The 13,814-nt window shown below is 45.2% G+C and overlaps 1 protein-coding gene across 2 annotated transcripts in view; it reads right to left on the bottom strand.

The window, feature by feature from the left end:
- Positions 1 to 170: 170 nt before the first annotated feature.
- stan (Protocadherin-like wing polarity protein stan) overlaps positions 171 to 13,814 on the bottom strand; it is a 58,610-nt gene continuing 44,966 nt past the window's right edge. The window contains exons 26-33 of one of the 2 annotated variants that reach the window (XM_089563143.1): positions 10,659 to 10,725; positions 10,458 to 10,537; positions 8,183 to 8,351; positions 7,749 to 7,844; positions 7,254 to 7,413; positions 6,534 to 6,704; positions 5,599 to 6,007; positions 171 to 523 (exon numbers count right to left, since the gene is read on the bottom strand). In XM_089563143.1, coding sequence (XP_089419269.1) covers positions 499 to 523; positions 5,599 to 6,007; positions 6,534 to 6,704; positions 7,254 to 7,413; positions 7,749 to 7,844; positions 8,183 to 8,351; positions 10,458 to 10,537; positions 10,659 to 10,725 — 1,177 coding nt within the window. In that variant the 3' untranslated portion in view covers positions 171 to 498. The remainder of the gene's footprint in view (positions 524 to 5,598; positions 6,008 to 6,533; positions 6,705 to 7,253; positions 7,414 to 7,748; positions 7,845 to 8,182; positions 8,352 to 10,457; positions 10,538 to 10,658; positions 10,726 to 13,814) is intronic. The other variant, XM_089563144.1, reaches the window with a different exon arrangement.

Genomic DNA, 13,814 nt, shown 5'->3' with positions numbered 1-13,814 from the left:
TCTTCACTGCACCTTTAATGTTGCAATTGAGATTAAGTGCTATTCAACTCGTCGCCCCTTCCTGTTTACATAGGAGAGGCTGCATTTATGCGGACTTGAGTTTGAACAAGATGCATTTTTAGCATTTATGCTTTTGTCTTGCTCGGAGGCGGAGTAAGCAGACCGAGCAGTATACACACAGCAATGATTTGGCCTTTATTGGCTTCTCTGGGCAGTGATACAGGGCCCTTGGATTTATGTGCGTGCATGTGTGTGTGTGTTTATCGCATGAAAAAGAGGCAATTGGTCCCTAAAAGTGGATGGAATGTGAATGTTTGTTGTCCGCTTCCTTGCCGCAAAGCGGTGATTCAATCCGCCTCGCTCGTTCTATCGCTACGTTGCCATGCATTTCTCTTTTTGTTCCTGTTGATGGCATTGTAATAGTATGTACAGAGTTGGCTGACGCCGATTGTAGAAGGGAAGCGAATGCGACAGATGCTGCCCTGAGATCTTCTCTCTCTAGACGGACGTCTCGTTGCTGTCCCTGAAAAAAGAAAAAAAGAAAGGTAAGAGAAAGACGAGAACGGCAGTGAAAGATTGAGCTGAAAACATGCGTCGTTCAGAATGACCAATAAAATGATGCATTGTTCGGAAGAACCCATTCTCCTGCTGTGCGCTCAATACAATTTCATCTTGTGACATTTCTAATACCCGTGGCACACGGACAGATTTAATGCCATTAAGTGCTTACTGCCTTAAGTTTTAATGGCATTCGTGTGGTGCCACACGCATAAATTTAATGGCATTAGCCTTACTGCCATTCGCGACCTACTGAGTTCGCCACAACTCATTCGCCCGTGCAATGCGTACTCTCGCTCCCATTCTACACGCAGAAAAGCATGCAGCTTTGTTAGTAACAACTTCCTAACCAGTAGGAAATGGTTAATTCTTAACTTTCAGTCAGATGAGGCCTCTATACCGCATTTTCGATGTGAAGAGCACCATTTTAACCAGCCTTATTTACAGGTATTCTCGACTTGGGTGCTGACATCGGAGTTTATGGCTGCTTTTTCGACTTGTAAAGCAGGAACAGCCGCATTTTCTGGAAAAGCGTTTTTACATTACATTTGAACAACATTCCCGATATATTGTGCTCATTAGGAATGTTTATATTCAGATGAAACTTTTGACTGCCTTGCAAGCGTTATCGTCATCGTAACTTTCGATAATGGCATTAAATGTGGACGTGTAGCACCAACTCCGAAAATAATGGCATTAACAAACTTAAGGCCTTAAGCATTTACTGCCATTTCTTGTGAGCACGTGGCACGGGTATAAAACATGTCTGAATTCAGTATATCTGTATAAAAATCTACATTTGAGCCCCACAATTTATGAATGCTGTTTTAGAGTGCAGCTCTTAGGAGCCCGTTCCTGGCTTCTGCATCATAGTCGTCAGCGTTGTCGGCGTAATCGGCTGTCCAAGTAGCAGAGCGAAGCGTCATCTGGAAGGTGGCTAGCAGCTTAACATGCCAGCTGTGGAGAGTTGCGCTGAAATTTTGCATTACTGGCTATCGTGATTGTCCGTTTATTTATGGACACAGACAGTGGAATCGTCATAAGTTGTATTCAGTGTATTCAGACAGTGACATGGTGCCACGCATAAGTTGTAACCAGGCTCACTGTTACACTATCACAAACGCATGGGACACCATTGCTTGCATGTACTATCGGCAGCAAAAGTCTGCGGGACACGAGTTCTCGGAAGAACATTTATTACAGCTCTACCTCGCTACCGAATCGCCTGGTATTATTACCAGATGAAGGAACATGCATGTTTCTTGACATCCTCATACTTTTCAGGCGATTTGCTCTGGTCAACTGCGGCAGAATAAATTTTTTCCTCATGCCCACGCCTCGTAAACTTTTGCTGCCGATAGTACATAGTGGCAAACTTCCTTTTGCGCCGCACCTGAAATCTAAGCACTGAGAAAGCAAGCTTTGAGTTTATAAAGAGCCAAGAGTAGCAAAGCGAAAGCAACAGATTAACTCCTAGTTGCTGGGGATGAAAGGCATTCGACTTTGGAGGTGCTGGCCACACTGCCACTTTAGCAGCTGGCCAAATGTGCTAACCATGGGCTTAATGTACAACCAAATATCAGAAAATCGCCCACTCCTTCACTCATGGCAGCGGTATTCAAACTCCCATGGAGGATATTATCTGTGAATTCCTTCACAACAAGCAGGACATTGTCTCCGCATGCTTCCCTATTCCAACAGCCTGTAACTTGGAAAGAATGGAGTTCTCAAATTTATGACCAAGGGCACTGAAAATATGTCTAAAATATGCAGGGGTGGAATTTGGTGCATCATTTCTAATACGCTTGATGACGGGACTAAAGCAATGTAATGACTTATTTATTTATGAATACTGTAACCCTTACTTGGGGGCCATTATAGCAAAGGAATAGTAAAAAAAAAACTCGCCACAGCACAAATACAACAACAGCAACAAATAACAAAAAGCATGAACGACACTCAAATTTTCTTGTTGCCTGCAATGTGTCTCCATTAAAGATTCAAACTCTACTTGTGCTGCGACAGTAGCAGCATCAGATGGAATAAACCAGAAGTTCGAATTAAACGAGTTCACGTAATTGAGAGTCCGCAGTAACAGTTAGATTCCACACTGGCTTCTTTGCCCTTCCCAAACCAAAATTACAATGGCTTTGCACCTTCTCTGCTAGGCTATGGCATCCATGACGAAATTTGTAGCGCGTGAAAGATACGGACAGATATGAAGCAGACAACACATGCGCTTATTTTCAACTGATCTTTATTCACTGTAAGTCATCATCATCAGCAGCAGCAGCCTGACTACGCCTATTGTAGGGCAAGGGCCTCTACCATGTCTCGCCGTTGAACCCTGTCCTTTGCCAGTTGCAGCCACCGTATCCCCGCAAACTTCTTAATCTCATCCTCCCATCTGACTTTCTGCTGGCCCCTGCTATGCTTGCCTGCTTTTAGAATCCACTCAGTTACCCTTAAGGGCCAACGGTTATCTTGCCTTTGCATTACATGCTTTGCCCAAGCCCACTTCTTCCTCTTGATTTCGACTAGGATGTTATTAACCCGCGTTTCTTCCCTCACCCACTCCGCCCGCTTCCGATCTCTTAATGTTACACCTATCATTTTTCTTTCCATAGCTCGCTGCATTGTCTTTAAGGGGGGAGGCTACCCTTGAGCATCAACTTTTTTATTTCTTGAGATATCTGGATGAAATTTTCAGGGTAAGCTTGTAGCACACACATTTGAAGAACTACCAAGTTTCATGGAGCTGTGCCCTCTGGTTCTCAAGTTATAGGAGTATATCAGGGTAGTTTACATGGGTTCCTTGGGACATGCCTGGAGAATTTGCAAAATGTGCTGGCACTTTGAAATTCAGCACAGTCATTCCTGGATAGGTACCCCAGGGCAAGACAAGGCCCTTTTTGTAAATTTCTTTGCTGAGAAATTTTAGCACAGCCCTGAATTTAGTGTTACTTATTAGACCTTCATTAACCAAATTTTAATTGTTTATTACAAATTCCAGAGACAATATCTTAAAAAAACGGGCTTGTCTTGCCCTCAGAAATTTCTTCAGGTATGGTGCAAAAGAAACCCTATGAAATTCTGATAAGTGGTTCCCAAGATATGGCTTTCCCTAGCAGCCATGCCAGGCAAAATATTGATTCTGAGAAGATGGCTTTAGAAGATTGAGAGAACACCAACTTTTTTGTTTCTTGAGATATCTTCATGAAATTTTCAGGGTAGGCTCACAGCATAAACACCTGAAGAATTACTTAGTTTCACAGAGTTGTGCCCTCTGGTTCTGAAGTTACAGGAGTATATCGAGGTGGTTTACAAGGGTTCTTTGGGACAGGCCAGGAGAATATGCAGTATGTGTTGGCACTATGAAGTTAATTTATGATAATTCCTGAATAGGCACCTCAGGCAACAACAAGGCCCTTCAAAAATTCTTTGGTAAAAAATTTTAGCACATCACTGAATTTAATTACTACTTAGACATGCACTAATTAACCAAATTTTATTTATCAAGAATTCCAAACACAATATTTCAATAAATTGGCTTTTCTTGCCCCCCAAAATTTATTTATGTATAGGGTAAAAAGACCACACAGAAATCCGATGAGTGGTTTCTGAGATATGCTGGGGTGAGCAGCCATACAAGGAAAAAAATAAAAAATTCAGAGAAAATGACCCTCAAAAGTTGTGACATTTCCAGGTCTAAAACGATCCCGCTGAATAGCTGGAGCTGTCTCCGTGCTTTCTTTTTTTTTTTTGCTGCCTCTGAGTTATCACTTCATTCTGTTCCTCAGCCTTGCCCATGCGCAGGGCATCTTTCTCCGCCGCTGACCGACCCGTACATATCTAGAACGCTGGACGCGTGGATGCAGTCGTCGGCAGCGCGCTTCGCCATGCGGATGGACCTCATAGAATGCGTCCGTGCACCGAACGCGTGTCGTGTCTTGAATTTTGTTGTAGGCATCGTGACCGACCGCGCAACGATCAACAAGCTACACGACACTGTTCAAAGGGCACTGAGACAGACTGTAAAGACGGCGATCGCAAAAATGGCGAAAGGCGAACACACCGCACAAAGGAGAGCGAGCAGCCGGAGCAGACGACGCGCAGGGAGCAGCCGGCGGCGACCATCGCGTCAGCGCGCGCAGCAGCCAATAGCAGCTGCCCGTTCCCCCGCGTTCTCGAGGAGCGCGTGCTTGGTGCAGTCGTAGCCTCGGATTTCGTACGCGGGAAACTCGAAAGCAGCCGCGAGGCCCCCAATCAAAAGCTAGCCACGCCTCGAGCACGCTGCCGCCGTCGCCGCCGCCAGCAGCAAAGAAAAGCGCAAGAATTCACGAACAAAACAAGACCAAAATGGCGGCGCTCGGTTCAGCGTGTGAGGAATGGCGTGTGCGCGAAGTTGGGGCATTTTTGGCGCTTGCTCGCGGCTCAGGGGCCGCCGTGGCTTGTTATATTTCTAATTTTCAATATTTTTACGATGAATTAGGCATTGCTAATTACAGAAAAGGTAGTTTATAACATATACAAACGGAATATATACTTTTCCAAAAATGACTTTTTCGCGATTTTTCGGTTTTCAAAGGTAGCGTCCCCCCTTAACTTAAGCTGAACCCTCTTTGTTAGCCTCCACATTTCTGCCCCGTAGGTGAGTACTGGTAAGATTCAGCAGTCGTATACTTTTCTCTTGAGGGATATTGGTAAACTGCCATTCATGGTCTGAGAGAGCCTGCCATATGCGCTCCACCCCATTCTGTTTTTATATAATGTGGGAGCATGAACCATCAGGTTACCACACTGCAAGTTACTACATATCATACAGCTTCACTTGCAATCAATAAAAGGAGCATCAATCCCTGTCTTTCAAGCGCTACAAGTTTCATAATGATGAACCACCTCACCTGAATGGCTACCCTGATGGCACACAGTTCATTGTAAATATGGGTGTGAATATTGAAACTTTCCCTGAGAACCACATCAAACAGGCAGGCTCCTAGTGACTCGTGATCCAAAGAATGTGCACTTTTGGCTACTCACTCGGAATCGGATGTTGCGGCCAGCGGTGGCATGTTCGGCTTGTGGCAGATGCCTTCCTTGCCCTTGGTCGGCTGGTCGAGGTTGTTCCTAAACTCCCCGTCCTCATCGACCCACTGGACATTGGACGCAGAGAGCAACCCCTGCGGTGACGAGAGTGCCGCCAATGATGACTGGTTGTAGGGAGAAGCCATTCCGGCCATGGTGGCATTGGTGCCGTAGTTCTGGGGCGAAGTCAACACCCCCAGTGGTGGTGAAGTAAGGGACTGCTGCTGCTGTCCTAGCTGAGGAGGCAGTCCACAGTCCCAGAGAGGACCACTGCTGTAGATCATCGGCGACATGATGTCAGTCGCGGTGGTGATCGTTGGAGCGACTGACAAAGGTGGAACCGTTGTGATGGGAAGCGGAGCATCTGGAAAGTAAGAGTTGAAAGAGTCTGAGCAGTTGTTCCCTCACTTAATGCTTTTATTTCACTTGAAATGTTCGCACCAATGATCAATAACATCAAGGAAAATGTCTATGTTCAAGTCGACTGCTGAAATTGTACTCGCTTTTGGATACACTATAAATCTACAATCAAGCCTGGATATATTGAACTCGAAGGGAATAGCAAAATAGTTTGATACATATATAAAATATGATAATAGGCAAGAATATCTGTAACATAGAAATAAGAATATGTTGCACCCACGCTAGCGACGCGCTGAAGTGCTGGCATCGCCCAGGCCGCCCAGGCATTGAGGAGTTTAGTTCAAATTAAAGGTAGTAGAACTGGTTAGCATTCAAATTGGTGAGCCACGTTTTATACAGACTTCAATAGAGCATGGCTGGACCAAGCACAGTCCAAATTGCTCAGAAATTGATTTAATGAAGTTCGAAACAACAAAATTTCACTGTAATAGAGCGGTTTGTGCTTTGTGACAAACATCAAGTCCCACCTTCCTCGCGAACTGTGGGGAGGCCAGCAGTGTCTCTCCAGGATGGCTTAGATTCTTCCTCATCCGAGGAATGGCTCGAAGCGAGGTCCAGGGAGGCATGGTCCAAGGACATTTCCGAGTCCGAGTCCGATGTGGTTCGGCGTTTTCGCACCACTTCGCCTGCATCAGGATCTAATGAGAGATCATTTTACTTATTAGGTGGCACATCTACCTATGCTTTACCGTGACACAGAAAAGTCACTCCATATTTTTTGGTTTTTGTAACTGTGTGTTGAAGAAATTGATCACACTTGAAAGGCCTCCTGTACAGCCTTTTATAAAGTATGAAATAATATCTGTGAGTTTACTTACAGCACCTTATCATGCATCCAACAGTAATACTATACAAAGTGGCATTCTGTGTTTACAGCTCTGAATGTCATATTAATACTGAACTAACTCCTAATATTGGCGATTCAATTAGCTGCTTCCTTAATAAGTATCTATATTACAAAAGGCTAAGGAGACATTCTCCACAGAATACCTTTCTGCTAGTCATTAACAAAGCACTGAAAACAGTCTTAGAGAGCTCGTCAGGTTTAGATTCAAACACCCCACTAGTTACACACACAGCTGCTAAAAACTTATTCCAAGCTCCTATTCTGTCTTTACCTATGCACTTTCTGAACTATATTGACTTGGTCAGAGACAATTACTGATTACAACCTACAGATGCCTCACCATTGTGCACGTGGCTTCTTCGATGGTGAACTCTTCCATTGCTGTTCCAAGGACTACTTGAGGTCTTCGCTGTCGAACGGCTTGTTGTCGACGACGTGGAGATGCCAACGTTGCGGTGAAGTATGTCAAACGAAGAGTTGTGGTAAGCCAGCGCTGATCGCTAAAAAAGATGTCAGGACACACAAAATTATGACATCACTTCAAATACCAACAAAAAGATCCTGGTTTCCTAGTCACTAGCAGTTATTCATGTAAGCTGTGGATAACAAATGCCTTGAATCTTTTTAACAAAAATGTCGCATGCTTACGCTCTACTAATTTGTCGTGTCTAGGAGAACAGTTCATAGGAAATAAGGTTTTGGTGGATTTCACCCTCCCGCAAAAAGCTTTACACATTGCACCAGCAAAGGGATGTCCACCTTACGGTGCCGTCAGATGCGTGCACGCATATTCTCAGCACAGAAAAACGGGGCTGCATAGGGAAGCATCACTGACCGATATCATGGATGCTCTCGTTCCACTGAGGCTCTCATCATAAGGAACCTTCTTGCCCGTCAACCTTGCCCAAACGTAGCAGAGATGCTGACGAACCTATCAAAAAAAAAGAGAAATGGATCACGTACAACCAAAGCCCCAACACATAATTTCACTAAGACTTCAACTATTACCACGAATACTGTTGATATGCAATGCGCAGCTAGTCCCGTCAAAAAGAAAAATTAGAGCTACCATGCCACAAACACAATCGGAACCAACTGAAAACCAATTAGAGCCAATTGGGTAAAATTTGTTCCAGTAGTCCAGTTAAGTTTTTGGAAATCCTGACTGCTACTTTCTAATTTTTTCGGAGCTGAAATTTAACATGCGTAGAATGCACTGTGTGCTAGCCAGGCACCAAAAATGTGTTGCGGAAAGAGGTGTGAACATACCCTTCGGTTCAGAATGCAGTAGCCGAGGAAGATGTAGACGCCGGTCACGAGAGAGACGGTCGGAAAAGCGAGCCGCAGTGCTGGCGGCTCGTCGCTGACCGAAAGCAAGGCGAGTGTCCAGCAGCTTCCAACGAGAGGCAGGAGAAGCACGCTCACCCAAAGCAGGACCCTGCCAGAACGAAAAGGTCACTTTGAGGGGAGGGGGGCACTTGCTATTTCACCAACATTATACTAGCTCTCGGAGCAGCGATGGCATACACAAAGACTGATACCTCAGTCCCTGGTAACCTCAGTCCTCATTTGTTCATATGCCCCCAGCTTATTTGCAAGCGTGGACAGACTGCATTTTGCAGTAGATTTCGTTTAATGGTGCACCCCAAACAGTGCATGCCTGGTTCGTTTGGTAGATATTAAAGAAGCGTAGCTTGTTGGGCCAGTTGGTGCATGGTATGTAGAAAACCAGCGAAAAGGACGCATTCACAAGGAGGAGAAGTACACAGGACAACGCTGGAAACGTCGTAATCTGGATACCAGGCTATGGATGCTTATAATGTAACTGTGACAAGAATTACTGCGACAGTTTTATGACCACATCAGACAAATGAAAAGGGCATGCTTGAATTTACATAACTCACTGTTTTCTACGCAAATTGTTGTGAAAGGTACAGTGAAAGCTCGTTAATTCGACCCCCGTTAATTCGGAAAATCGGATAATTCGACGCGCACGCGAGGTCCCTACAATTATACATAGGAGTCTATGGGGCGAAACTCTCGTTAATTCGACCAAATTTTGCCGTGCGTCGGTTAATTCGACTTCACTCCGCAGCCCGCCAAGCCGGTGTGCCGAGAGAAAAAAGAAAAAACACTGCCACGAGCGGGGCTACTGTACGCCTGATAGGCCATCTGTATGGTGATCGCTGTCAGCAGCGTGAGCGAGGGCGAGGGAAGCGAGGTTAGCGGCGGCCGAAGCGGCTGGCATCTTTTTTTTTTTTTGTGCTTCGCAGCAGTCGTGTTGGTGTCGTGTGTCGTCGTTTCCACGTGTTCTTGCTGCTACGATCGCGGTTGTTTAACCATAAGGCGGCGCCTTTTTTGGTAATTGCGCGCCTTGTCAGCGTGTTTATTGGGCTGCTTGCTGTTGCTGTTTTGTTGCGACTGAGAGAAGGGTGAAAGGAAATTGCACGGGCCTGCCTACTGGCTCAGCCGAGCAACCACCGCTGCCTAGTGCAGATAGAGGAGAGTTAGAAGATCAGAGGAAAGATAAAGAGAAAAGATAAGACGCGCGTGGCAGCAGCAACCGCGAAGCGGACGCTGGCTGAAAGAACAGATAAGCGGCAGAAGCCGCGCTCGCTTCACCTACTCCCCGCGCTGCTTTCGTGTGGGTAGCGCACAGGCACGCGCCTCGCCTTTGTGTCCTGTCAGCTGACTGAGGATGCAATAATATAAGTGACAGGCGCTGACAACGACGATTAGTCAGAAGGTGACGATTGTGAGCAGTTGCCCCAAATGCCGAAGTGCACGGTGAAAGAAGCCGCAGAAGCCTTGTCCGTGCGGGAGGACTAATGTGAAAAAATCCCTGACGGTGCGTGTGCCGCGCAGCACCTGGCAGCTGTTAGAGCTATCGTAGTCGCTCAAATTCGCTCGAAAAAGCAGGCAACGATAACAGATTTCTTTGCCAAATAAAGGTTGCGGCAAACATTGTTTTTTTGCTGTTCATTCGATAATTCGACATTCGGATAATTCGACAATTTTTCGCGGTCCCGTCAGTGTCGAATTAACGAGCTTTTACTGTATTCATGTTTTGCTCTTCTTTTATTATCTTCATGTTTAATGTTATTTTAACTCCGTTTTGTATCACCTTTGTGTTCCTTTCGTGTATTTGCCTTGTACCGCATCCGCTGTACCGTTATTGCGTTTATTATTTCTCCATACTCTTTTTTTTTGATATGCCCCCCTCAAACAATGCTCTTCGGGGCCTGTGAGGTGCAAACAAACAAACAAACAAACAAACAAACAAATGAAAGGGCAAAACATACTGCTGCAGACAACTACTCTGCACAAATGAAGGAAGAAATCAGAAGCGTTAACAGATGCTCCAGTAAATGCAATGCAGTGATGAGTATCCCGTGCTCCTGAGAGCATGAGCATCTCCTAAAACGCATTTAAATAAAAAAGAAAGAACAGCTGAAAAGCATTTTGTTTTTACTTTTCTTCGCTTCACTTTCAGAGACTTGCTTGCTACTACAAAGTCTACACTGATGATTCAGAGACCACTGACCTCAAGTTTCCGAAGTCCATGACAGTGTCCTTGATCTGGACACTAGCCCGGATCGACATGGAGAAGATCACAAGAGTTGCCTGCACGAACACACGAATGAATTAGAGACCACTGCTAACCACCGCTTCGATGTCAACTCGGAAAGCCTGAAACGTGATGCCTGGTGGGGAAAGCTTTTTAGGAAATTTCCATTTGGCTTACCAAGACCATGACGCAGATGGGTCCCACCATGCTCCACACAATGTTCTCGTACATCGAAAGCCAGCAGCTGCAAAAGAGGACACAAAACTGAATTTCATGTTTCATTGATCACTTCACACAAACTATAGCTTCACCTACAAACTGATAAAGGAAAATAATTCAAAGCACTGACTGAAGTATGTTCCATTAAACAGAATAAAACTCTGTGCCCTGCCCTATTGCTTGCATTTCAAGTTTCCGTTTCTGTTTTATATGCCCACTAGACTAATACTGTACGTAACGACTTAAAAGTGCAAACAAACCATGTCTTGTTTCATGGAACACTCAATTCTATTAGCGAAGTACTGTGAGCCAACATAACCAGAACACCTGTTGTGATAAAAACTGGTGAAATGCTGAAAGCTCAGCTTAAATAATCCTGATGCAATATGCAAATCCACATAAACAGCTGCATGGCATAAAAGCTGTTCAGGTAAAACATAGACTTGGATTATTAAGGGTAGATCATTCCTGAAGCCCAACGACATGTAATGGCAAAGAGAAATCAGCCTCAAAATAAAGCATGATTACTAAGAGGGACAGTTTCAAGCCATATTCTGAAGTTCAAAGCAGCTGCTAATTACAACTAAAAACTAAAAAGGGAATTTCATTTTCACTATTTACTAGATGGATGCCGGCACAAAAGTGATCATTTTCATGTCAAATAGTAGCACCCGAAGATGTAATTTTTGTAAAGCAAACGTTGGTTATATAAGCAAAGCAGTGTTCTTTCATTTCAATGATGATTGCACAGTATGTCATAAAAAATTACTCTCTCTTTTTTTTTCTCCTTATCTTATACCCCTGCTACACGGGCGTTTCGAATGTCTTCCAACCGAATGTCATTCGACTCGACTGCCGAACTAACGCTGCTACACGAAGTTTTTCAACGGCATTCGGTTCAGATGACATTCGAGTCGAAGGAGCTCCGCGGAGACATTCCAGATTTTGGAATGCCTTCGAAACGCGAACACAGCCCGAACCAACCAATAGCCGTCGCCGCCGCCGTCGCTTCGCCCCGCCCACCGCTGCGCGACTGCTTTCGGCTCTGTGGCTGTTCATTTCGATACCAGCTACTCGCTTTTTTCTGCTGTTTGTTTAGCAAATAGTTCGTGTTCCGTCTAGGTGAGTGCTTGCAGATAATAGTACACCAATGAACATTTACCGCGTGTGCATGAAATTTCCCCAGGAGTGCGCCGATGAGGACGACTGCAGTCATACTGCTGTTTACATTGGTTTACATCGCTTCGTATGAACAGCTTGTGCTCGTTTGCAAGACAAAAAACGAAATATGCGCTTTAGTTCTATTAAATAATCTCTTCTCTTCTGTACCGGTTGTACGCGTGCTTGTTTACGCAGTGCGACAATCTGTGGGAAGCGCCGACACGATCGCTCGCCTGAGAAACACTTGACAGCCGGGTTGTTGACATCGGATGATCGGCGCTTCTCGCTAATTTTCCCGGCTTCCTCCAACATGCCCACTACTTTATTTGAAACTACTTTATCCAGAAGTATGTTTGGTGACCGTTCGCGTTAACTGAAATGGCCTAACTTGTTAGTTACAAGCTAGCGACGGCGACGACTGCTGCTGGCCGTAAAGCACTGCTCGGCAGCTCGTGTCACACCGCCGCTTCCCGGTCATCGTATGCGCGTCCTGCGATGTAAGCAATGGTTGATTTCATGTCACTGTTATCAAAACTACACTCGTTGACCATTTGCATTCGCTAAAACTTGTGAATTCATTCTTCACAACCACCGCAATCACCGATCCAACCCTGCGGACTCGCTAGGCCTAGTCGTCGCTGAAGGGAACGGAGTCGTCGTCGACTGAAATTACTTTGGCAAGTGGTTATCGCTATCGAGTGTCCAAGTGTGCACATGTGAAATATAGCCGTTCGTTTCGCTTATTTCCAATACGGATAATGTATAAGCGCGCATGTATTCGCACTGTCCCCTCATCAGCGTGTTTTCGCTCAGCCGCCTAACTCCCGAGGGCATATGAAGGCTGACCGTCCGCCGATCGGATTCGTCGGTGTCGTTTAGCCAAAAAACTTGCCCCACTACAATATTAAAGTGAACTGGATAGTTCACTATAATCACATGATGCTGTTCACCGTGATAGTGCCGTTGTCGGACTAGTGTGACCGTCGTTGTCGTTGTACACTGAAAACGAGCCGAGAATTTCGAATGCGTTTGGAAAGTGCCGTGTAGCACCGCGGGAGTCCGTCGAGTTCGAATGCCATTCCAAGTCTCGAATGCCATTCGACTCAGATGTCATTCGAAAGTACCCGTGTAGCACAGGTATTAGTTTGTTTTGAACGAGTGCCATGCAAAGACATTTCAAGATGAAATTTTATAATTAAGGAGTCAAAAGGTATGGCAATACTGCAGGACTAAGAGGCAGGGGACAGGATATAAGTAATGGGGAAATGTTATCCCCTCGCACCGAGCAACAACCATTTTGAGTGAGAACTTCCTGAAGCCAGTGCAGCCGTTTGACAGGTGAAAATACTATACCACAAAGGGCTGTGTGCTTCTTGTGAAGACTAAGGCTTGCGTTCAAATAGCACGCCTAGAGTGCTGACGGATACATGGGAGAAAATCTGGTGCAAGATCCAGATGGTACCTCTATTAGTTCTGGCTGCCAACTTCAGGAACCTAGGATGCGGTGGATTAAGTTGTGCTTGAACATCCAGGGAGCTCACTTTCAGAACATGCCACAACCATCCTGCATTCCTTAGGCACTTAGCAGGCCACGCCTACGTTTCATTCCATTTTGGCTGGTCGGGTACTGTCAGTTTTAAGCCGACAGCACAGAACTTTTCAGTTCTGAAAAACGTCAGGGTCGAATTGATGTTTTTGTAGCTGCATCCAAGCGAGACAGCATCTATTCTGTCAGATAAAACAGGCTATAGAGCAAGAATGTATCAAACAAAAAAATTGCTGATGGTTTATCTTTAGTTAAACCTGGTGTGTAAGCGAAAGCTTTATTCCTCTAAGCCAAACTATGAGTCTTGTCATTGCTTCAACCACAAGCAGCACTCTTAGCGTAACCAGGGGGAGGAAGCTTTCGCTTACAGATAAACCATCAGCAATTTTTTTGCTTGACCTTGACTT

The sequence above is a fragment of the Amblyomma mixtum genome, chromosome 10 (genome assembly GCF_055824585.1).
Source record: "Amblyomma mixtum isolate Tamu chromosome 10, ASM5582458v1, whole genome shotgun sequence".
NCBI classification, from domain to species: domain Eukaryota; kingdom Metazoa; phylum Arthropoda; class Arachnida; order Ixodida; family Ixodidae; genus Amblyomma; species Amblyomma mixtum.
Note: the sequence above shows the minus strand (reverse complement) of the source record. Positions and strands in the feature narration are given on the sequence as shown.